The sequence below is a fragment of the Coffea arabica genome, chromosome 6c (assembly GCF_036785885.1).
Source record: "Coffea arabica cultivar ET-39 chromosome 6c, Coffea Arabica ET-39 HiFi, whole genome shotgun sequence".
Lineage (NCBI taxonomy): Eukaryota > Viridiplantae > Streptophyta > Magnoliopsida > Gentianales > Rubiaceae > Coffea > Coffea arabica.
This window is the reverse complement of record NC_092320.1, coordinates 41,261,259-41,286,714: the sequence shown is the minus strand read 5'-3', so window position 1 is coordinate 41,286,714 and position 25,456 is coordinate 41,261,259. Positions and strand designations below refer to the sequence as shown.

At 40.6% G+C, this 25,456-nt stretch overlaps 1 protein-coding gene and 2 long non-coding RNA genes across 3 annotated transcripts; all 3 read right to left on the bottom strand.

The window, feature by feature from the left end:
- Positions 1-12,326: 12,326 nt before the first annotated feature.
- Positions 12,327-15,025, bottom strand: LOC140008058 (uncharacterized). The gene is made up of 2 exons (XR_011815473.1): positions 14,675-15,025; positions 12,327-13,338 (listed from the first exon to the last, which is right to left on the bottom strand). It is a non-coding gene; the product is annotated as an uncharacterized lncRNA (long non-coding RNA).
- A 1,227-nt stretch (positions 15,026-16,252) lies between these two features.
- On the bottom strand, positions 16,253-18,902 carry LOC140008057 (uncharacterized). Its single transcript, XR_011815472.1, has 2 exons — positions 18,601-18,902; positions 16,253-17,264 (listed from the first exon to the last, which is right to left on the bottom strand). It is a non-coding gene; the product is annotated as an uncharacterized lncRNA (long non-coding RNA).
- Positions 18,903-19,888: 986 nt separating this feature from the next.
- LOC140008753 (uncharacterized) lies at positions 19,889-24,640 on the bottom strand. Its single transcript, XM_072053619.1, has 2 exons — positions 22,300-24,640; positions 19,889-21,726 (listed from the first exon to the last, which is right to left on the bottom strand). The coding sequence occupies exons 1-2, from the start codon at positions 24,638-24,640 to the stop codon at positions 19,889-19,891; spliced, it is 4,179 nt and encodes a 1,392-aa protein (XP_071909720.1).
- Between the last annotated feature and the right edge of the window lie 816 nt (positions 24,641-25,456).

Genomic DNA, 25,456 nt, shown 5'->3' with positions numbered 1-25,456 from the left:
ACGTGAGCTTGTGAGGAATCTCCTTTTCTTTGCTAACCATTTTTTGCAGGTCACGTAATCATGCCTAGGGGAGTTGCCTCTTACTCATACAGTCAAGAATTCTTGGAGAATGAGCCTCTCAAGAGGAGGGGTTCCAAGCGGCCTACTCCCAAGCACAATTCCATGGAAGATAGTTCACAACGTGAGTTTCGTTCACTCCGGGAGGAGATGGAACGTTACCGTGCTTCGTGTGTAGGTATAAACGAGATTGTGATGAATATGAGAAGGAGCGAAGAAGTTTGTGTCGAGCATCTAAATCGAGATCAATTTCAAGCAAACGAGGTTCATCTAAGAAGTGTCTTGACAATCAAGACGAGGAGTTTGAGAATTCTCGAATTGAGTCAAAGCTTCGTGAAGCAAAGAATGAATTCCGAAGTCGGACTAAAGCATTGGTTGATTCTATGATGGAAAGACTTAGCCAAGTGTTGGATTCCCACTTGGAGCAACTTAACCATGTGTCAACCGGTGATAATAAAGGGAAAATTCATCCGAGTCCCTCGTTGACTGAAGTGCCAAATATGAATGAGTTACAACTGAGCCATGCACATGAGCTAGACAATGAAAATCCGAACTCAAGTGCAATGAATGAACAAATGTCCAAGAAGAATAAAGTGGGGAAAGGCGAGAATACTTTGGCCGTATTGATGAGTAAAGAGGAGGAGTTGGCCATGTTCGCAAAAGTTGAAAGTGTGGACGTTTTTGTTTGCTAACACGCTAACATGTGTTTTGGTTAGTACCTCTTCGTTTGTACAGATTAAACAAAGTCAAGTAGAGTTGGTCATGGCATGTTCCATTCCCACGCCACTTGGACACTTTGCGAGTTTCCATGGAGTTTGTCTTCTAGAAGCTAAATCTCTTTGGTCTCAATTCATGGAACCATGTCAACCCAAACCTGTCCACACCATTGGAGGATTGATTCGAGCTCATCTTAAAGGGGAAATTCCGGATTCTACTGCTTGTTCTCTACCTATGGTTCATTCCTCACCTTTGCCTTGTTTTGAGCATGTTACTAGCACCAACTCTTGTCGCTCTCATGTAGGTGTTGAAGAGAAGTGTAAAGGACTAGCACTGGCATCTCAAGTTGAATCAATGGGTGGAAGGAATATTGAAGTGTTAAAGGGAGTTTTCTCATTTAAATCTTGTTCTACACCTTCTTACCACCTAGTCAATAATGTACCCTTAGTTCTTTACCCGATTTCTGAATTGTTTCAAGTTGAAGGTTATTTTGTTTTCATAGGTTGTAACGCTGTCCACAATTTTCCAACTATGGTTAAGGACGTGCAACCCGATTTCGTACTTATTCCTGCTGAAAGTGGTGCACGTTCATGCTTCTTCCCGCATCCACAAGCTGGCTACCATGAGCTGACTTTACCAACTCCAACTTGCGCAAATTCATGCGATTCGTATGGAGTGCGCGTCACTTCATTGCTGCCACTTATGTCAGGATCCATGGCCGAAAGTTGATTAGAGAGCTTTTGATTGCTACCTTACACAAGTTCTTTCCTATCTTGGCGCATGTCCTTGTTTGAGAGCCTCATGAAACTGACCAAACGGCATTTAACTTGGCTCGTGACCTTTCATTTGTTCCCAACGTGGCTGACCTCCAAACGCACTATCGATTTGATTTGTCATACTACTAACTCTTGTTAGTATCATCTAGATTTGAGGACAAATCCTTCTCAAGAGGAGGGGACTGATGTGTGCACGAGCCTCGGCCCACGCAATGACCCAGTCCGAGTCCCATTGGGCCCAGTCACGCGTGTACGGGCCAAGCTCTTCATAAAATCACTCCAAGTTCTGGTTAGAGTTGTCCAAGACCAACATGGAGTTCACAAAGATATTGAGGCTTGGAGAGAGACAATCGAGCCATTTACACCATGATCCAAGCCCACAAAGAGTCAAGCGGGCCACCAAGAGAATAAGGCCTTAGGCCCCATCAATTAGTTAGCAATTAGTTAATGATTAAGTAAGAGCATGGGCCGACTTTTTCCTTTTCCTAGCCTTTAGGGTTTTAGTCACTTTAGCCTATAAATAGGCTTTCCTTGTAAGGTTTAAGGGTCAGAACTTTTATCAATAAAATTGTCTTATTTTCGTTCCTTCTTCTAAGAAGAGTGTTCGAGCCTTTTACTTGCTTTGGCAAGGGTTTTGAGCAATCTTGCGTCTCGTCCTAGATTGTTCTACCGACCTATCCCGTGGAGAAGCCACCTTCATTGGAGTCGTCGTACTGCCGTCTTGAATCCAATCGTGTCGTCCGTTTGGTTCTAGATCTCGCAATTCCAAGCGTTGGACATCCTCGCTAGATCCTTGGGCAAACGTGCTACGTGTCTCGAAACAAGTTGATCGAGGAACTTTTCAGTTGGCTTCAGAGCTTTGGTAGAGGTATCTTTCGTTATATCCTTATTTTTTCGTAGTTGTGTCGTAGGGTCTTTGTGCTTCGTCCGCTGCCTTGTTAAAAAAAAAAAAAGTCACTATTCACCGACTGTTCACCCGACACTGTTCATCATACTGTTCACCGACACTGTTCATAGTTACTGTTTATCCGAATACAAATCTGTCCAGTCTTGTTGTTTGTGTTATCCAACTTGCTTACTTGGTTTTCAAATCTGGAGTTTGGCAAAACTTGTTGGAATTTTGTGAATCTTGAAGAGAACTTGCAATAATCTTGAGCTTCTTGAATTCTTGACCACAATCTTGAAATTTCTGAAGTTCCTAACAACTTCCTTGAAAGTTCTTGAAAGATCTTGGAGTTCTTGGTAGTTATTATTTGTGGACTTCCTTGTTTTGTGTCGTGGTTGATAGTTGTAGTCAAAAAAAAAAAAAAAAAAGGAATCGGTTGGCAAGAGAAAAAAAAAAGGAAGGGAAAGAAAGGGGCAACCGAATTGTTTTGAATAGGGAACCAAATCTGATTTGTGCAATCTTTCTTGGAGTAGAATTTGGAAGTTACCAAAAGTTGTTTCAAGAAGATTACCAATGGTTGTTTCAAGAAGGTTACCAAAAGTTGTTTCAAGAAGATTACCAAAAGTTGTTCAAGAGGAAAAGGATTTTCAAAAGGTTTCCAAAATCTAACTTGTTTCCAAAATCAATTAAGAAACTAAGTAAAGCACTTGGATAACTCTTTGTACTCACTTGGACACTCTCTCTTCTACCTTTTTAGGAAGCTTTCCCAAACTCTCTTATCCATTTTTTTTGGAAACTTTCCTAAATTCTCTCATCCATTTTTTAGGAAACTTTCCTAAACTCTCTCATCCACTTTTTTTTTGGAAACTTTCCTAAATTCTCTCATCCATTTTTAGGAAATTTTCCTAAACTCTCTCGTCCATTTTTTGGAAACTCACCTAAAATTCTCTCATCCACTTTAGGAAACTCTCCTATATTCTCTCATCCACTTTAGGAAACTCTCCTAATTTTTAGGAACACTTCCCTACACTTTCTCCTACATCTCCGTGATTACTCTTGCGAAAGAAGTTGGTGACAATTATTTGGGCTTGAGCAGCATTTATCAACCACCTAATCCAACAGGTAAAGGTATTTGGTAAGATCATTAGAGTGTTTTGAGTGACAAATACGAGAGTTGAGTGATACACGAGTGATGAGCACATACACGTGAGCTTGTGAGGAATCTCCTTTTCTTTGCTAACCATTTTTTGCAGGTCACGTAATCATGCCTAGGGGAGTTGCCTCTTACTCATACAGTCAAGAATTCTTGGAGAATGAGCCTCTCAAGAGGAGGGGTTCCAAGCGGCCTACTCCCAAGCACAATTCCATGGAAGATAGTTCACAACGTGAGTTTCGTTCACTCCGGGAGGAGATGGAACGTTACCGTGCTTCGTGTGTAGGTATAAACGAGATTGTGATGAATATGAGAAGGAACGAAGAAGTTTGTGTCGAGCATCTAAATCGAGATCAATTTCAAGCAAACGAGGTTCATCTAAGAAGTGTCTTGACAATCAAGACGAGGAGTTTGAGAATTCTCGAATTGAGTCAAAGCTTCGTGAAGCAAAGAATGAATTCCGAAGTCGGACTAAAGCATTGGTTGATTCTATGATGGAAAGACTTAGCCAAGTGTTGGATTCCCACTTGGAGCAACTTAACCATGTGTCAACCGGTGATAATAAAGGGAAAATTCATCCGAGTCCCTCGTTGATTGAAGAGCCAAATATGAATGAGTTACAACTGAGCCATGCACATGAGCTAGACAATGAAAATCCGAACTCAAGTGCAATGAATGAACAAATGTCCAAGAAGAATAAAGTGGGGAAAGGCGAGAATACTTTGGCCGTATTGATGAGTAAAGAGGAGGAGTTGGCCATGTTCGCAAAAGTTGAAAGTGTGGACGTTTTTGTTTGCTAACACGCTAACATGTGTTTTGGTTAGTACCTCTTCGTTTGTACAGATTAAACAAAGTCAAGTAGAGTTGGTCATGGCATGTTCCATTCCCACGCCACTTGGACACTTTGCGAGTTTCCATGGAGTTTGTCTTCTAGAAGCTAAATCTCTTTGGTCTCAATTCATGGAACCATGTCAACCCAAACCTGTCCACACCATTGGAGGATTGATTCGAGCTCATCTTAAAGGGGAAATTCCGGATTCTACTGCTTGTTCTCTACCTATGGTTCATTCCTCACCTTTGCCTTGTTTTGAGCATGTTACTAGCACCAACTCTTGTCGCTCTCATGTAGGTGTTGAAGAGAAGTGTAAAGGACTAGCACTGGCATCTCAAGTTGAATCAATGGGTGGAAGGAATATTGAAGTGTTAAAGGGAGTTTTCTCATTTAAATCTTGTTCTACACCTTCTTACCACCTAGTCAATAATGTACCCTTAGTTCTTTACCCGATTTCTGAATTGTTTTAAGTTGAAGGTTATTTTGTTTTCATAGGTTGTAACGCTGTCCACAATTTTCCAACTATGGTTAAGGACGTGCAACCCGATTTCGTACTTATTCCTGCTGAAAGTGGTGCACGTTCATGCTTCTTCCCGCATCCACAAGCTGGCTACCATGAGCTGACTTTACCAACTCCAACTTGCGCAAATTCATGCGATTCGTATGGAGTGCGCGTCACTTCATTGCTGCCACTTATGTCAGGATCCATGGCCGAAAGTTGATTAGAGAGCTTTTGATTGCTACCTTACACAAGTTCTTTCCTATCTTGGCGCATGTCCTTGTTTGAGAGCCTCATGAAACTGACCAAACGGCATTTAACTTGGCTCGTGACCTTTCATTTGTTCCCAACGTGGCTGACCTCCAAACGCACTATCGATTTGATTTGTCATACTACTAACTCTTGTTAGTATCATCTAGATTTGAGGACAAATCCTTCTCAAGAGGAGGGGACTGATGTGTGCACGAGCCTCGGCCCACGCAATGACCCAGTCCGAGTCCCATTGGGCCCAGTCACGCGTGTACGGGCCAAGCTCTTCATAAAATCACTCCAAGTTCTGGTTAGAGTTGTCCAAGACCAACATGGAGTTCACAAAGATATTGAGGCTTGGAGAGAGACAATCGAGCCATTTACACCATGATCCAAGCCCACAAAGAGTCAAGCGGGCCACCAAGAGAATAAGGCCTTAGGCCCCATCAATTAGTTAGCAATTAGTTAATGATTAAGTAAGAGCATGGGCCGACTTTTTCCTTTTCCTAGCCTTTAGGGTTTTAGTCACTTTAGCCTATAAATAGGCTTTCCTTGTAAGGTTTAAGGGTCAGAACTTTTATCAATAAAATTGTCTTATTTTCGTTCCTTCTTCTAAGAAGAGTGTTCGAGCCTTTTACTTGCTTTGGCAAGGGTTTTGAGCAATCTTGCGTCTCGTCCTAGATTGTTCTACCGACCTATCCCGTGGAGAAGCCACCTTCATTGGAGTCGTCGTACTGCCGTCTTGAATCCAATCGTGTCGTCCGTTTGGTTCTAGATCTCGCAATTCCAAGCGTTGGACATCCTCGCTAGATCCTTGGGCAAACGTGCTACGTGTCTCGAAACAAGTTGATCGAGGAACTTTTCAGTTGGCTTCAGAGCTTTGGTAGAGGTATCTTTCGTTATATCCTTATTTTTTCGTAGTTGTGTCGTAGGGTCTTTGTGCTTCGTCCGCTGCCTTGTTAAAAAAAAAAAAAGTCACTATTCACCGACTGTTCACCCGACACTGTTCATCATACTGTTCACCGACACTGTTCATAGTTACTGTTTATCCGAATACAAATCTGTCCAGTCTTGTTGTTTGTGTTATCCAACTTGCTTACTTGGTTTTCAAATCTGGAGTTTGGCAAAACTTGTTGGAATTTTGTGAATCTTGAAGAGAACTTGCAATAATCTTGAGCTTCTTGAATTCTTGACCACAATCTTGAAATTTCTGAAGTTCCTAACAACTTCCTTGAAAGTTCTTGAAAGATCTTGGAGTTCTTGGTAGTTATTATTTGTGGACTTCCTTGTTTTGTGTCGTGGTTGATAGTTGTAGTCAAAAAAAAAAAAAAAAAAGGAATCGGTTGGCAAGAGAAAAAAAAAAGGAAGGGAAAGAAAGGGGCAACCGAATTGTTTTGAATAGGGAACCAAATCTGATTTGTGCAATCTTTCTTGGAGTAGAATTTGGAAGTTACCAAAAGTTGTTTCAAGAAGATTACCAATGGTTGTTTCAAGAAGGTTACCAAAAGTTGTTTCAAGAAGATTACCAAAAGTTGTTCAAGAGGAAAAGGATTTTCAAAAGGTTTCCAAAATCTAACTTGTTTCCAAAATCAATTAAGAAACTAAGTAAAGCACTTGGATAACTCTTTGTACTCACTTGGACACTCTCTCTTCTACCTTTTTAGGAAGCTTTCCCAAACTCTCTTATCCATTTTTTTTGGAAACTTTCCTAAATTCTCTCATCCATTTTTTAGGAAACTTTCCTAAACTCTCTCATCCACTTTTTTTTTGGAAACTTTCCTAAATTCTCTCATCCATTTTTAGGAAATTTTCCTAAACTCTCTCGTCCATTTTTTGGAAACTCACCTAAAATTCTCTCATCCACTTTAGGAAACTCTCCTATATTCTCTCATCCACTTTAGGAAACTCTCCTAATTTTTAGGAACACTTCCCTACACTTTCTCCTACATCTCCGTGATTACTCTTGCGAAAGAAGTTGGTGACAATTATTTGGGCTTGAGCAGCATTTATCAACCACCTAATCCAACAGGTAAAGGTATTTGGTAAGATCATTAGAGTGTTTTGAGTGACAAATACGAGAGTTGAGTGATACACGAGTGATGAGCACATACACGTGAGCTTGTGAGGAATCTCCTTTTCTTTGCTAACCATTTTTTGCAGGTCACGTAATCATGCCTAGGGGAGTTGCCTCTTACTCATACAGTCAAGAATTCTTGGAGAATGAGCCTCTCAAGAGGAGGGGTTCCAAGCGGCCTACTCCCAAGCACAATTCCATGGAAGATAGTTCACAACGTGAGTTTCGTTCACTCCGGGAGGAGATGGAACGTTACCGTGCTTCGTGTGTAGGTATAAACGAGATTGTGATGAATATGAGAAGGAGCGAAGAAGTTTGTGTCGAGCATCTAAATCGAGATCAATTTCAAGCAAACGAGGTTCATCTAAGAAGTGTCTTGACAATCAAGACGAGGAGTTTGAGAATTCTCGAATTGAGTCAAAGCTTCGTGAAGCAAAGAATGAATTCCGAAGTCGGACTAAAGCATTGGTTGATTCTATGATGGAAAGACTTAGCCAAGTGTTGGATTCCCACTTGGAGCAACTTAACCATGTGTCAACCGGTGATAATAAAGGGAAAATTCATCCGAGTCCCTCGTTGATTGAAGAGCCAAATATGAATGAGTTACAACTGAGCCATGCACATGAGCTAGACAATGAAAATCCGAACTCAAGTGCAATGAATGAACAAATGTCCAAGAAGAATAAAGTGGGGAAAGGCGAGAATACTTTGGCCGTATTGATGAGTAAAGAGGAGGAGTTGGCCATGTTCGCAAAAGTTGAGAGTGTGGACGTTTTTGTTTGCTAACACGCTAACATGTGTTTTGGTTAGTACCTCTTCGTTTGTACAGATTAAACAAAGTCAAGTAGAGTTGGTCATGGCATGTTCCATTCCCACGCCACTTGGACACTTTGCGAGTTTCCATGGAGTTTGTCTTCTAGAAGCTAAATCTCTTTGGTCTCAATTCATGGAACCATGTCAACCCAAACCTGTCCACACCATTGGAGGATTGATTCGAGCTCATCTTAAAGGGGAAATTCCGGATTCTACTGCTTGTTCTCTACCTATGGTTCATTCCTCACCTTTGCCTTGTTTTGAGCATGTTACTAGCACCAACTCTTGTCGCTCTCATGTAGGTGTTGAAGAGAAGTGTAAAGGACTAGCACTGGCATCTCAAGTTGAATCAATGGGTGGAAGGAATATTGAAGTGTTAAAGGGAGTTTTCTCATTTAAATCTTGTTCTACACCTTCTTACCACCTAGTCAATAATGTACCCTTAGTTCTTTACCCGATTTCTGAATTGTTTCAAGTTGAAGGTTATTTTGTTTTCATAGGTTGTAACGCTGTCCACAATTTTCCAACTATGGTTAAGGACGTGCAACCCGATTTCGTACTTATTCCTGCTGAAAGTGGTGCACGTTCATGCTTCTTCCCGCATCCACAAGCTGGCTACCATGAGCTGACTTTACCAACTCCAACTTGCGCAAATTCATGCGATTCGTATGGAGTGCGCGTCACTTCATTGCTGCCACTTATGTCAGGATCCATGGCCGAAAGTTGATTAGAGAGCTTTTGATTGCTACCTTACACAAGTTCTTTCCTATCTTGGCGCATGTCCTTGTTTGAGAGCCTCATGAAACTGACCAAACGGCATTTAACTTGGCTCGTGACCTTTCATTTGTTCCCAACGTGGCTGACCTCCAAACGCACTATCGATTTGATTTGTCATACTACTAACTCTTGTTAGTATCATCTAGATTTGAGGACAAATCCTTCTCAAGAGGAGGGGACTGATGTGTGCACGAGCCTCGGCCCACGCAATGACCCAGTCCGAGTCCCATTGGGCCCAGTCACGCGTGTACGGGCCAAGCTCTTCATAAAATCACTCCAAGCTCTTCGAATGAGGTAAAGTACACACTCGCCTAACAATGATGGACAACTTCATATAGCATGTGATTCATGATAATTAAGTAATCAAGTGGACACTTAGCACGTAAGCAATACAAATTGATTTCATGGGAGCATGTAATTCACGGATATCACGTAATCACATAAATTGGAAATCGAGTAAACAGATAGTCAAGTAATCAGGTAGTCACAGAAAACACGGGTATATAGAACACTCACCTATTTACGCACAACAACGTGCAAAATATCCTTCCGGATATTATCTTTAGTCACTGAGAAAACCTAAAATTAAATGAAAAGAATATTACCACTCATTTATCACAAACAATTAGGTGCAATCAAAGAAACTCGACGAATGATGAGTAGAACGTATAAAAAGAGACTTTAAAGTGGAACGAGGACATTTGGACCCGTGGACAAAATACTCAAGAAAATCCTAAACCACTCCTCTTTATTTGGTAAGAGTAAGTAAACATTTGGAGTTTCCAATTGAAGAAGGATCATGTTTTTAAGATGGAAAAACGGTCATAGTATTATACAAGTTCAAATAGAACTTAGCTTTCGGGCGAAAATTTGGGCAGCATGCCCTTTGTGTTTACCTAATTTCCAGCCATTTATGGCTTCATGATTTTTCTCAGCCAATCCCAAAGTCATGTACAGCACAAACTCATCATAATAGCCATTTCATAGGCTCAAGACAATATAAGAACAAAATCAAAGGAATAACAAGTGCGGAAATGCAATTTGACAAAAGACAGCTTTGACGGGTTCATGCATAACGGTCACAACCGGAGTTACACTTATCGGATTGGGATGAAACTTAAGCCGTTTCGAAGCTAAGACACAGGACTACAATGTTGAAGAAGGCCACTCAGTCCAGTTTGCCCTGTATCTAGGTCAAATTTATCAAAATGATCCCAGATTTTCTAGTTCGAGGTTTACTGTGGTAGTCTTGATTCATCCACTCTAATCTCCGCACACATAACTCCAAATCCAATAATTCCAAAGCCATATGAAAGCTAAGACAAATGTATACAATTCTCATGAAGATGACTTAGTCAGATTTACAGTGCAATCTAGTCAAATGCCCACTTTACAGATCCAAAATCCAACTAGTTGGTCAATTAACCGCACTGCATTCAAATGACCATATCCCAGTCTACCGAGGTCCGTTTAAGACGTTCTTGGCGGCGTTGAAAAGCTAATACAGGGTACTAAAACTTTCATGTTTTGACAATTGGCTAAATCTGAACGGATTATAGTAAACAAACACAACCAAAGAGACTAAACTGTCCACGCGGAATTCTGGAAAGTAACCTAGATCAGCGAGGGTATTTTCGTCTTTTCACAAGCTACGTTGCTCCGATTGAGCTGAAATTTTATAGGCATATATAAAATACCATTCTCTACAACTTTCATGTTTTGTGCCAAGCCAAATTCGGCCTCTAACATGGAGAAATAAAATCGGGCAGAAAAGGGGGAAAATTTTCCAGAAATCTGGAATTTTGATTTCTAATGGAACCTTTCTTGATTTCTTGCTCCCATCATCACTATAACCACTTATCTAAGCTTAGATACAACATAGATCGTCCATATAGCAAGTATAAGCAGCACATACCTCAAAAGAAACAAGGCTTGCAAGAGTACCACTTCACTTCCTCTTGAAAATTTTAGCTTCCCTAGCTTCCCAAGATCACAATTCACACTTTAATCGGTTTAGAATTTGTTTCTTGCACTTGGATGGTGCAAATCAAGAAGAAATTTTGGTTTTCTCTTGCTCTCCCTTTCCTCTCTCCTTGCTCGGCTATGCAGCAGAAAAATTGGGGAAGAATGAAGCTCACTTGGTCTTATAAGAAGACAAGAAAATTAGAACAAATTCTGTCCACAAGTTTAGCCAACACTTGGCTTGATTTCCACCACACAATTTTCTCTCTCCTTCCTTGCATTTTAGCCACAAATTTCGGCCAAGCTGTCATCATGAGAGAGGAGATATTTTACTCCATTAGTAATAACCTTGTGTGACAAGTAAGTGGCGGTCAAGTGGTCGGTTCAAACGGTAGTGCACGGTACACGTCGGTGTGACGCGTTTTCTCTTAAATCGCACGTACTAGGGTTTTTGCTTCCTATTCACTAACTTTTTATCATTGCTTCTAATCACATATTATTTCTCACTTAAAAGTCACTTTTAAGCACCAAATTCGATCCTTACTCGGTACCGGATAATTATACTACGGTTACACGAAAAATCCGATTTCACCTTGAATTGAAAACGAATAGGAGAACCCTAATTTCCTATGGTCATTAGCACTTTTCTAGGGTGATTGAACTATGGATAACATGAAATAATAATTTTCAAATAATTTTCAAATAAAAGGGAATTTTTGAGAAATATGTAAGGAATTTGCGAGTCCTCACACTCTCTCCCCCTTAAAAGAATTTCGACCTCGAAATTCCAACTTGCATTAATCAGATCAAAAATAGCTCTCGAAAGTTGATCACATACTAAGAATCATTTCAATCTCACCACAAGGATCTTTTGGGTTACAATACTTTCCAGACTCAGCTAAGATGACCCCGTCCGGTCTCTCACGTCACTTCCTAGTCACTAGATGTCCGTAGATTTCTTATATTCATTTTAGTCGGACAAAGCCTGTTCATGTTCCAAAATACAAGTCTCAAGTACCTAGTAGCTAGCATCGCCTCAACTCTGGAGTACTCGGGCACGAGAATCCGAAATAAGATAATTCACATCTCGAGCTGCAGTCCCAAGAGTAAACTATCTACAATCGAAAGTCCTACCTGACGTACCTATCTATGGTCCTCAGATACCATGAGAAAGATTTAAGGCCGATAACATTTATGATCCATAACTTATGCTCGAACGAACACTTAATCCTTCATACTTATTCACCACTTAGTCCAGGCTCACTCCGCGCAAAGACCACGCGAAGCAGCTATAGGTTTTATCCCTCAATTGCTTACCTTTCAAATCAAATCAAATCCCACAGTCCGGCATCCCAAACTTTAAGCCTAGGATACACTACAGAAATCTGAAGCCTAAGCTCTGATACCACCTGTGACGGCCCCACCTCCCCCTAGGGCGTACCAAAGGGTTCAGCGGGTCGCCTGCCCAGCTCTCGCCAGGACTCACTCACTATGGAACTCGAATCATGTATATACATCCATAGACAATAGATGCTCAAGTAAAAGATAAGAAACTTCTACACACCAGAAGTCTTCAAAGTTTTTACCATTCAAGTACAACCATCGAATATACAAGGGTTCTCATTCCTCATACAACCAGCCCGTGCCAAGCACTAGGGCGAGAACCATTACAAGGCCAAAGAACTAGATCAACTAGACTATACAGAACTCTCGTCCTTGCTCGCCTTCCCCTGCTAAGGAAAACAATTGACGTGGTATGAGCTAAAAAGCCCAGTGAGGTTCTATATACATAAACAAGTAATTAAACAAGGAACATTAGTCATGTAATAACAATTAATCCAGAAAACTTTATGTATAGTTCATGAGTGGTTGGGACTTATTACAGGTATGGAGCATATCACAGGTATAACACATGATTTCATGTTGGCATTTTAGCATGGAACAATTATCATGATACACGGTAACCATATACTGAAGGATACGGTGTTCCGGTGGAACTTTGTCGGTCCTCTGCACCTTATAACTTCCGGATCCCCACGGTTGACTGGCCATCACCTTATCCCTCCAGTGGTAATACTCGAGTATACCGACGGTTGTCCAGGGTTCCAACCTACCCGACCGAGCCCAGTCCTGGCTCGAGTAGGTCGGTAACCGAGGCGGGGCCCAAGTTCAGCTTAGAGCTTACAACATGCACAACTAACCAAGTAAATCGGTAAACGGTAAATGGTAAAATTCATCAATTGAATAGGTCGAATGAGGTAAAGTACACACTCGCCTAACAATGATGGACAACTTCATATAGCATGTGATTCATGATAATTAAGTAATCAAGTGGACACTTAGCACGTAAGCAATACAAATTGATTTCATGGGAGCATGTAATTCACGGATATCACGTAATCACATAAATTGGAAATCGAGTAAACAGATAGTCAAGTAATCAGGTAGTCACAGAAAACACGGGTATATAGAACACTCACCTATTTACGCACAACAACGTGCAAAATATCCTTCCGGATATTATCTTTAGTCACTGAGAAAACCTAAAATTAAATGAAAAGAATATTACCACTCATTTATCACAAACAATTAGGTGCAATCAAAGAAACTCGACGAATGATGAGTAGAACGTATAAAAAGAGACTTTAAAGTGGAACGAGGACATTTGGACCCGTGGACAAAATACTCAAGAAAATCCTAAACCACTCCTCTTTATTTGGTAAGAGTAAGTAAACATTTGGAGTTTCCAATTGAAGAAGGATCATGTTTTTAAGATGGAAAAACGGTCATAGTATTATACAAGTTCAAATAGAACTTAGCTTTCGGGCGAAAATTTGGGCAGCATGCCCTTTGTGTTTACCTAATTTCCAGCCATTTATGGCTTCATGATTTTTCTCAGCCAATCCCAAAGTCATGTACAGCACAAACTCATCATAATAGCCATTTCATAGGCTCAAGACAATATAAGAACAAAATCAAAGGAATAACAAGTGCGGAAATGCAATTTGACAAAAGACAGCTTTGACGGGTTCATGCATAACGGTCACAACCGGAGTTACACTTATCGGATTGGGATGAAACTTAAGCCGTTTCGAAGCTAAGACACAGGACTACAATGTTGAAGAAGGCCACTCAGTCCAGTTTGCCCTGTATCTAGGTCAAATTTATCAAAATGATCCCAGATTTTCTAGTTCGAGGTTTACTGTGGTAGTCTTGATTCATCCACTCTAATCTCCGCACACATAACTCCAAATCCAATAATTCCAAAGCCATATGAAAGCTAAGACAAATGTATACAATTCTCATGAAGATGACTTAGTCAGATTTACAGTGCAATCTAGTCAAATGCCCACTTTACAGATCCAAAATCCAACTAGTTGGTCAATTAACCGCACTGCATTCAAATGACCATATCCCAGTCTACCGAGGTCCGTTTAAGACGTTCTTGGCGGCGTTGAAAAGCTAATACAGGGTACTAAAACTTTCATGTTTTGACAATTGGCTAAATCTGAACGGATTATAGTAAACAAACACAACCAAAGAGACTAAACTGTCCACGCGGAATTCTGGAAAGTAACCTAGATCAGCGAGGGTATTTTCGTCTTTTCACAAGCTACGTTGCTCCGATTGAGCTGAAATTTTATAGGCATATATAAAATACCATTCTCTACAACTTTCATGTTTTGTGCCAAGCCAAATTCGGCCTCTAACATGGAGAAATAAAATCGGGCAGAAAAGGGGGAAAATTTTCCAGAAATCTGGAATTTTGATTTCTAATGGAACCTTTCTTGATTTCTTGCTCCCATCATCACTATAACCACTTATCTAAGCTTAGATACAACATAGATCATCCATATAGCAAGTATAAGCAGCACATACCTCAAAAGAAACAAGGCTTGCAAGAGTACCACTTCACTTCCTCTTGAAAATTTTAGCTTCCCTAGCTTCCCAAGATCACAATTCACACTTTAATCGGTTTAGAATTTGTTTCTTGCACTTGGATGGTGCAAATCAAGAAGAAATTTTGGTTTTCTCTTGCTCTCCCTTTCCTCTCTCCTTGCTCGGCTATGCAGCAGAAAAATTGGGGAAGAATGAAGCTCACTTGGTCTTATAAGAAGACAAGAAAATTAGAACAAATTCTGTCCACAAGTTTAGCCAACACTTGGCTTGATTTCCACCACACAATTTTCTCTCTCCTTCCTTGCATTTTAGCCACAAATTTCGGCCAAGCTGTCATCATGAGAGAGGAGATATTTTACTCCATTAGTAATAAACTTGTGTGACAAGTAAGTGGCGGTCAAGTGGTCGGTTCAAACGGTAGTGCACGGTACACGTCGGTGTGACGCGTTTTCTCTTAAATCGCACGTACTAGGGTTTTTGCTTCCTATTCACTAACTTTTTATCATTGCTTCTAATCACATATTATTTCTCACTTAAAAGTCACTTTTAAGCACCAAATTCGATCCTTACTCGGTACCGGATAATTATACTACGGTTACACGAAAAATCCGATTTCACCTTGAATTGAAAACGAATAGGAGAACCCTAATTTCCTATGGTCATTAGCACTTTTCTAGGGTGATTGAACTATGGATAACATGAAATAATAATTTTCAAATAATTTTCAAATAAAAGGGAATTTTTGAGAAATATGTAAGGAATTTGCGAGTCCTCACACTCTCTCCCCCTTAAAAGAATTTCGACCTCGAAATTCCAACTTGCATTAATCAGATCAAAAATAGCTCTCGAAAGTTGATCACATACTAAGAATCATTTCAATCTCACCACAAGGATCTTTTGGGTTACAATACTTTCCAGACTCAGCTAAGATGACCCCGTCCGGTCTCTCACGTCACTTCCTAGTCACTAGATGTCCGTAGATTTCTTATATTCATTTTAGTCGGACAAAGCCTGTTCATGTTCCAAAATACAAGTCTCAAGTACCTAGTAGCTAGCATCGCCTCAACTCTGGAGTACTCGGGCACGAGAATCCGAAATAAGATAATTCACATCTCGAGCTGCAGTCCCAAGAGTAAACTATCTACAATCGAAAGTCCTACCTGACGTACCTATCTATGGTCCTCAGATACCATGAGAAAGATTTAAGGCCGATAACATTTATGATCCATAACTTATGCTCGAACGAACACTTAATCCTTCATACTTATTCACCACTTAGTCCAGGCTCACTCCGCGCAAAGACCACGCGAAGCAGCTATAGGTTTTATCCCTCAATTGCTTACCTTTCAAATCAAATCAAATCCCACAGTCCGGCATCCCAAACTTTAAGCCTAGGATACACTACAGAAATCTGAAGCCTAAGCTCTGATACCACCTGTGACGGCCCCACCTCCCCCTAGGGCGTACCAAAGGGTTCAGCGGGTCGCCTGCCCAGCTCTCGCCAGGACTCACTCACTATGGAACTCGAATCATGTATATACATCCATAGACAATAGATGCTCAAGTAAAAGATAAGAAACTTCTACACACCAGAAGTCTTCAAAGTTTTTACCATTCAAGTACAACCATCGAATATACAAGGGTTCTCATTCCTCATACAACCAGCCCGTGCCAAGCACTAGGGCGAGAACCATTACAAGGCCAAAGAACTAGATCAACTAGACTATACAGAACTCTCGTCCTTGCTCGCCTTCCCCTGCTAAGGAAAACAATTGACGTGGTATGAGCTAAAAAGCCCAGTGAGGTTCTATATACATAAACAAGTAATTAAACAAGGAACATTAGTCATGTAATAACAATTAATCCAGAAAACTTTATGTATAGTTCATGAGTGGTTGGGACTTATTACAGGTATGGAGCATATCACAGGTATAACACATGATTTCATGTTGGCATTTTAGCATGGAACAATTATCATGATACACGGTAACCATATACTGAAGGATACGGTGTTCCGGTGGAACTTTGTCGGTCCTCTGCACCTTATAACTTCCGGATCCCCACGGTTGACTGGCCATCACCTTATCCCTCCAGTGGTAATACTCGAGTATACCGACGGTTGTCCAGGGTTCCAACCTACCCGACCGAGCCCAGTCCTGGCTCGAGTAGGTCGGTAACCGAGGCGGGGCCCAAGTTCAGCTTAGAGCTTACAACATGCACAACTAACCAAGTAAATCGGTAAACGGTAAATGGTAAAATTCATCAATTGAATAGGTCGAATGAGGTAAAGTACACACTCGCCTAACAATGATGGACAACTTCATATAGCATGTGATTCATGATAATTAAGTAATCAAGTGGACACTTAGCACGTAAGCAATACAAATTGATTTCATGGGAGCATGTAATTCACGGATATCACGTAATCACATAAATTGGAAATCGAGTAAACAGATAGTCAAGTAATCAGGTAGTCACAGAAAACACGGGTATATAGAACACTCACCTATTTACGCACAACAACGTGCAAAATATCCTTCCGGATATTATCTTTAGTCACTGAGAAAACCTAAAATTAAATGAAAAGAATATTACCACTCATTTATCACAAACAATTAGGTGCAATCAAAGAAACTCGACGAATGATGAGTAGAACGTATAAAAAGAGACTTTAAAGTGGAACGAGGACATTTGGACCCGTGGACAAAATACTCAAGAAAATCCTAAACCACTCCTCTTTATTTGGTAAGAGTAAGTAAACATTTGGAGTTTCCAATTGAAGAAGGATCATGTTTTTAAGATGGAAAAACGGTCATAGTATTATACAAGTTCAAATAGAACTTAGCTTTCGGGCGAAAATTTGGGCAGCATGCCCTTTGTGTTTACCTAATTTCCAGCCATTTATGGCTTCATGATTTTTCTCAGCCAATCCCAAAGTCATGTACAGCACAAACTCATCATAATAGCCATTTCATAGGCTCAAGACAATATAAGAACAAAATCAAAGGAATAACAAGTGCGGAAATGCAATTTGACAAAAGACAGCTTTGACGGGTTCATGCATAACGGTCACAACCGGAGTTACACTTATCGGATTGGGATGAAACTTAAGCCGTTTCGAAGCTAAGACACAGGACTACAATGTTGAAGAAGGCCACTCAGTCCAGTTTGCCCTGTATCTAGGTCAAATTTATCAAAATGATCCCAGATTTTCTAGTTCGAGGTTTACTGTGGTAGTCTTGATTCATCCACTCTAATCTCCGCACACATAACTCCAAATCCAATAATTCCAAAGCCATATGAAAGCTAAGACAAATGTATACAATTCTCATGAAGATGACTTAGTCAGATTTACAGTGCAATCTAGTCAAATGCCCACTTTACAGATCCAAAATCCAACTAGTTGGTCAATTAACCGCACTGCATTCAAATGACCATATCCCAGTCTACCGAGGTCCGTTTAAGACGTTCTTGGCGGCGTTGAAAAGCTAATACAGGGTACTAAAACTTTCATGTTTTGACAATTGGCTAAATCTGAACGGATTATAGTAAACAAACACAACCAAAGAGACTAAACTGTCCACGCGGAATTCTGGAAAGTAACCTAGATCAGCGAGGGTATTTTCGTCTTTTCACAAGCTACGTTGCTCCGATTGAGCTGAAATTTTATAGGCATATATAAAATACCATTCTCTACAACTTTCATGTTTTGTGCCAAGCCAAATTCGGCCTCTAATATGGAGAAATAAAATCGGGCAGAAAAGGGGGAAAATTTTCCAGAAATCTGGAATTTTGATTTCTAATGGAACCTTTCTTGATTTCTTGCTCCCATCATCACTATAACCACTTATCTAAGCTTAGATACAACATAGATCGTCCATATAGCAAGTATAAGCAGCACATACCTCAAAAGAAACAAGGCTTGCAAGAGTACCACTTCACTTCCTCTTGAAAATTTTAGCTTCCCTAGCTTCCCAAGATCACAATTCACACTTTAATCGGTTTAGAATTTGTTTCTTGCACTTGGATGGTGCAAATCAAGAAGAAATTTTGGTTTTCTCTTGCTCTCCCTTTCCTCTCTCCTTGCTCGGCTATGCAGCAGAAAAATTGGGGAAGAATGAAGCTCACTTGGTCTTATAAGAAGACAAGAAAATTAGAACAAATTCTGTCCACAAGTTTAGCCAACACTTGGCTTGATTTCCACCACACAATTTTCTCTCTCCTTCCTTGCATTTTAGCCACAAATTTCGGCCAAGCTGTCATCATGAGAGAGGAGATATTTTACTCCATTAGTAATAACCTTGTGTGACAAGTAAGTGGCGGTCAAGTGGTCGGTTCAAACGGTAGTGCACGGTACACGTCGGTGTGACGCGTTTTCTCTTAAATCGCACGTACTAGGGTTTTTGCTTCCTATTCACTAACTTTTTATCATTGCTTCTAATCACATATTATTTCTCACTTAAAAGTCACTTTTAAGCACCAAATTCGATCCTTACTCGGTACCGGATAATTATACTACGGTTACACGAAAAATCCGATTTCACCTTGAATTGAAAACGAATAGGAGAACCCTAATTTCCTATGGTCATTAGCACTTTTCTAGGGTGATTGAACTATGGATAACATGAAATAATAATTTTCAAATAATTTTCAAATAAAAGGGAATTTTTGAGAAATATGTAAGGAATTTGCGAGTCCTCACATGTGATATGAATGTGCGGATCTAGACGAACAATCAAGTTGAAAAGGCGGCACGTATGACCCTTCTAAACCCCAAGTTGATGAACTAAGATGAAGCTCAACCCAACAACTAACGATTTAGTGAACCAACGATCTGGATAGAAGAACGCCACAATCAAGGTGTATACTTGGTTGATAAGTTCAAGTTGAATAACTCAAGAAAACTCTCAAGTATTCAAGCAAAGCTCTCTTGGAAGAGAAAAGTGAATAAACTCACAAATATAATGTAATTTCTCTCTCCTTAACAAGGAGGAAGTAAGGCTATTTATAGCCTTTACAAGCATTAACCCTAATCCCCAAAATTGACTAAACTAACCCTACTAATTAATGACAAGGATTCGGCCAGCCCTAAGAGTTTAATGGACTGACTTTAACTAATATTTAACTATAAAAAGATAAATAATAGAACTAGCTTAACTCTTCCTTAAGCGTGACCACTAGGTGAGGACACGCCTAACTAGCAACAGGCGCTGGAGGGTCTTCTACTTGGAGCAATGTGTAAAGTTTTGAATCTTCATTCTCCAAGCCTTCAATAATCTTTAAATCATCTCCAATGCGGCCTTGGATTGTACTCACAAGGGCTTGTAAAGATTCACGCATCTTCTTGGCACGAGCTCTTGAGACTGGACCACTTGGTACTTGAATGACTTGGGCAACTTGTGTTTGACCAGCCTTGAGCCCCTCATCAATCCCCTCCTCTTGTAGGCGATTTGTCCCCAAATCAAGCTCGTCATCTGCATGAAAAGGACTCAAGTCAGCCACATTGAATGTAGCATGTACTCCATACTCACCTGGAAGGTCAAGTTTGTAGGCATTGTCATTGATGCGCTCCACAACTTGAAATGGTCCATCACCCCGTGGAAGTAGTTTGTTGCGCCTTTGGTTTGGAAAACGCTCCTTTCTCATGTGTATCCAAACCCAATCACTTGGTTCAAACACCATCTGGCGACGTCCCTTGTTGGCACTTTGAATGTATTGAAGGGTACGTTTCTCAATATTAGCTCTAGCTTTGGTATGCAAATCCCGCACAATCTCAGCCTTTTTCTTACCATCTAGGTTAACTCTCTCAGAAATAGGTAAAGGAGACAAGTCTAAAGGTGTGAGAGGGTTAAATCCATAAACAATTTCAAAAGGTGAAAATTGAGTAGAAGTATGCACAGTGCGATTATATGCAAATTCAACATGAGGCAAGCAATCTTCCCAAGATTTAATGTTCTTTTTAATAATTGCTCGCAACAATGTAGATAAAGTCCGATTAACCACTTCAGTTTGTCCATCAGTTTGTGGGTGACTAGAAGTAGAAAAAAGCAATTTAGTCCCTAGTTTACACCACAAAGTTTTCCAAAAGTAGCTAAGGAACCTTACATCCCTATCAGAAACAATGGTACGAGGTACCCCATGTAAACGCACTATGTCTCTAAAGAATAAATCAGCCACATGTTTAGCATCATCAGTTTTATGGCAAGGAATGAAGTGAGCCATCTTTGAGAAACGATCAACTACCACATAAATGGAATCATGCCCTTGTCTAGTTCTAGGTAATCCAAGTACAAAGTCCATAGACAAATCTACCCAAGGGTCATGTGGGATGGGTAAAGGAGTGTAGAGTCCATAAGGATGTACCTTTGATTTTGCTTGGTGACAAGTGACACACCTTTGTGTATGCCTCTCGACGTCCCTCTTCATGCGAGGCCAGTAGAAATGCTCTTGGAGAATTGACAAGGTCTTCGCCACTCCAAAATGTCCCATGAGGCCTCCACCATGAGCCTCTCTAACCAATAAAAGTCGCATGGAGCACATTGGGATACATAGTTTGCCTTTGTAGTACAAGAACCCCTGCGACATAGAATAATGCTCACGAGTAACTCGTGGCAAGGTTGTGAAAATCTCACCAAAGTCTAGGTCAGCTGCATATAAATCCTTAATGAACTCAAAGCCAAGCAACTTAGTGTCTAGTGTAGTGATTAGTGTATACCTTCTAGAAAGTGCATCAGCCACTACATTAGTCTTTCCAACCTTATATTTGATGACAAACACAAAACTATCAATGAAAGCCACCCACCTCGCATGCCTTTTGCTCAATTTGGTTTGTGATTTGATGTGTTTGAGCGATTCATGATCAGTGTGGAGTACGAATTCCCGAGGTCTGAGGTAGTGTTGCCAAGTTTGGAGAGCTCGCACCAAGGCCATCAATTCTTTGTCATAAGTAGAGTAGTTCAACGAGGCACCAGTCAACTTCTCACTAAAGTAGGCCACTGGTTTCCCCTCTTGAATGAGCACAGCTCCAATACCTATACCAGAAGCATCACACTCTACTTCAAAAGCCTTGTCAAAATTAGGTAAACTTAATACAGGTGCATGTGTGAGCTTGTGTTTAAGTAATTGGAAAGACTTAGCTTGTTCTTCTTCCCATTGGAATGGCACATTTTTCTTGATAATGGCTGTAAGTGGGGCAGCAATGGTGCTGAAATCCTTGACAAAGCGTCTATAGAAGCTTGCCAAGCCATGGAAACTCCTTACCTCACTTACACTGGTTGGTATTGGCCATTCATTTATGGCCTTCACCTTTTCTTGGTCAACTCGTATTCCCTGGTCACTCACAACATAACCTAGGAAGACAAGTTGATTAGTGCAAAAAGTACACTTCTTAAGGTTAGCATAGAGGCTCGCCTTTCGAAGTGCATCTAAGACCATTCGTACATGCACAACATGCTCTTCTGTACTCTTACTATAGATCAATATGTCATCAAAGTAGACTACCACAAATTTACCAATAAAAGAACGCAAAACATGGTTCATTAACCTCATGAAGGTACTAGGTGCATTAGTTAAGCCAAAAGGCATGACCAACCATTCATACAGACCATGTTTTGTTTTAAATGCTGTTTTCCACTCATCCCCTTCTTTCATGCGTATTTGGTGATAACCACTCTTCAAGTCAATCTTAGTAAATATAATAGCACCATGTAACTCATCAAGCATGTCATCTAATCGAGGTATGGGATGGCGATACTTTACCGTTATGGCATTTATGGCTCTACAATCGGTGCACATCCTCCATCCTCCATCTTTCTTTGGCACAAGTAGGACAGGTACAGCACAAGGACTTAAACTCTCTTGAATCCAGCCCTTACCAAGCAAGTCCTCTACTTGCCTTTGTTGCTCCTTAGTTTCCTCCGGATTAGTCCTATATGGTGCCTTATTAGGAAGGGAAGAGCCAGGAATGAAATCAATTTGATGTTCTATTCCCCTCAAAGGTGGCAACCCATTAGGTATATCCTCAGGAAATACGTCTTGGTACTCCTGTAAAAGGTCAGCAATAGCACTAGGCAAAGAAGCACCAAGTTCATTAGTGAGCAAAGACTCTTTACAAAACAAGATAAGCAAAATCTGGTTAGAGTGCAAAGCCTTTCGTACATCTCTAGTTCTAGCAAGCATGATGGATTTTCTCTCCTTTTTCCCTTCAATGACCGAATGTGAAATGTCAATTTTATGAGAAGATGGTTCGGCCATTTTGCTCTTTGTTTCATGCAAATTTTTCTTTTTATTGTCACAATGCATGTCATATTCCTTTTGCAACCCAATTTGGTCCTCATGCACTTGTTGAGGTGTAAGAGGTGCAAGTGTGATCTTTTTAGTATTATGCACAAAGGAATACTTATTCAAGAATCCATCAAAAATGACCCTTTTATCAAATTGCCATGGCCTTCCTAAAATAATATGAGTAGCTTGCATAGGCACAACATCACATAAAACATCATCTTTATATCTACCAATGGCAAAATTAATTAAAACTTGCTTATGAACACGTACCTCACCACTATTATTCAGCCATTGTAGTTTGTAAGGTCGGGGGTGATCACTTGTTGGCATGCTCAATCGTTCCACCATGAGTGCACTAGCAACATTGGTACAGCTCCCTGGGTCAATTACCAAGCTACAAAGCTTGTCCATCACATGACACCTTGAGTAAAATATGTTCTCTCGTTGAAGGTCATCTCTACTAGCTTGAGCAGTTAGAGCTCGCCTTGCAACCATACCAACTTTACCATGAGCTGGTATCTCCTCAAATTCCTCTTCATCCTCAACCAAGGGAGGCATGTCCTCACACTCTTCCTCCTCATCCGTTTGTACTTCCCCATTGGGTAGTATAAGCATAACCCTTTGATTTGGGCATTGGGAAGCAATATGTCCAAACCCTTGACACTTAAAACACTTAGTGTCTCGGTATCGAACTTTGCTTACCTCATGAGTAGGCCTACCATCGCCCCTTGAGGGTGGTTTTGAGGGAGGTGCATTCGGCCTTAGAGACTCCTTGGTTGTCCCACCTTGTTTGGCCAAGGGGAATGCACTAGAGGGGCTGACTTCCCTCTTGAAGGGTTGGCTCCTCCAATTTCCAACTTGAAAGTTGGAATTTTGTCGAATTGGACCCCTCCTCTTGAGCCTCCTTTCAATCTTAATAGCCTTGTCTAGCATATCATGGAGGTCCACATAATGGTGCATCTCCACTTGATCCGCTATTTCAGGCCTCAATCCACTTAAAAATCGTGCCATAGTAGCTTCCCGGTCCTCGACAATGTCGGCCCTTAACATGGCTATCTCCATCTCCTTATGATAGTCCTCCACGCTTTTGGCTCCTTGTGTTAAATTTTGAAGTTTGAGGTACAAGTCACGGTGGTAGTGACTAGGAACAAAGCGTTTCTTCATGACACCTCTCAATTCGGTCCATGTAGTGATAGGGTATTCACCACTTCGCCTTCTACTAGTAGTGATTTGATCCCACCACACTATGGCGTAGTCGGTGAATTGCATGACTGCAAGTCTCATTTGCTGCTCTTCAGTGTAATCATTGCAATCAAAGATCAACTCCACTCGTTTCTCCCATTCCAAATAGACATCGGGGTCGGATTTGCCTTGGAAAGTAGGCAATTGCATTTTAACGCCTTTGATTGGATCCACACCAGCTTTACGGTGTTTATTCTTCCATGTCCTCGACCCATATTCCTCCTCGGAGTTGGAACTTTCATAGTCACGGGTTGGTGCTTTGTGTCTCCGGGACTTAGAATTGGTTTGGGAGTGTTCGAGACTATCCATCCTCTCATGCAATGGTTCTAATTCCTGTTTCATTAGCTTGAGCAATTTATCAGTCATAGCTTCCATCACAAGTTTAATATCAAAAGGAGTAGTTTCCTTCCCTTCGGACATGTTGAGGTATTCCTGCAAAAATAGAGTTAGGGGAAATAACACCTCACTCACTCCCTTAGTATATCACTCACACTCGTGTTTCACTCAAGTGTATTAAAACACTCTAATGATCTCACCAAACACTTCTCAAGTCACTAGATTGCTTTTCTTGAAGAAATCAGAATTTTCTTGAAGAAATTCAATCAAACTTGAACCAAATTACACCCAAGTGTGGCGGATGAAGGCTGTGAGTTTTGGAAGCTTGTTGGACTGATGGTAAGACACAAAATGAGATGTATAATATGCTGGAAAAACACCCTAAGCTGTCCGCCTAAAAAAAAAAAAAAAAAAAAAGAAAAGAAACCAAAAGAAATAAAAAAGGAAAGTTTGGTTTGTGACTAGTAGCTAATTTTAGGAGTTAACTACCAAGTGGAATCCAAAACTGATTAGGACTCTTGGGACTTGTAAACCACGTTTTTATTGGCTGGAAATACTATAAAATAGGCATCAAAGGTCGGCTGGGCAGTTGGCACAAATCACAATCAAGAAACAAAAGCAAGAGGCGGCTACAAAGTAGGAAACCCTATCTTATCTTTCCACCTTTTGTGGCTATCTAATAGCAAGGTTTCTTGGTTGTTTTGGGGTGTTAATGGCTGCTGGTTTTCTGGTATTTCGTGGACAAAGAAATGCGGCCAATAGTTCAAGATTGAAGGCAACAAGGTTTGTTCTTTCAACCCAAGTTCGGCTAGGCTACCCAAGCAAACTATTTCTTGTTCTTGAAATCCGATTTGTGTGTTTTTGTATTTTTTATTTTTTTATTTTTCTCTCTTGCGTTGT

What these genes read in the sequence shown, in the direction of transcription:
- LOC140008753 (XM_072053619.1), bottom strand. Translation starts at nt 24,640, where the DNA reads ATGTCCGAAGGGAAGGAAACTACTCCTTTTGATATTAAACTTGTGATG. An exon ending in AGCATTTAAAACAAAACATG is followed by an intron (nt 21,727 to 22,299) that starts GTCTGTATGAAT and finishes CTTCTGGTATAG; the next exon opens with GTATTGGAGCTGTGCTCATT.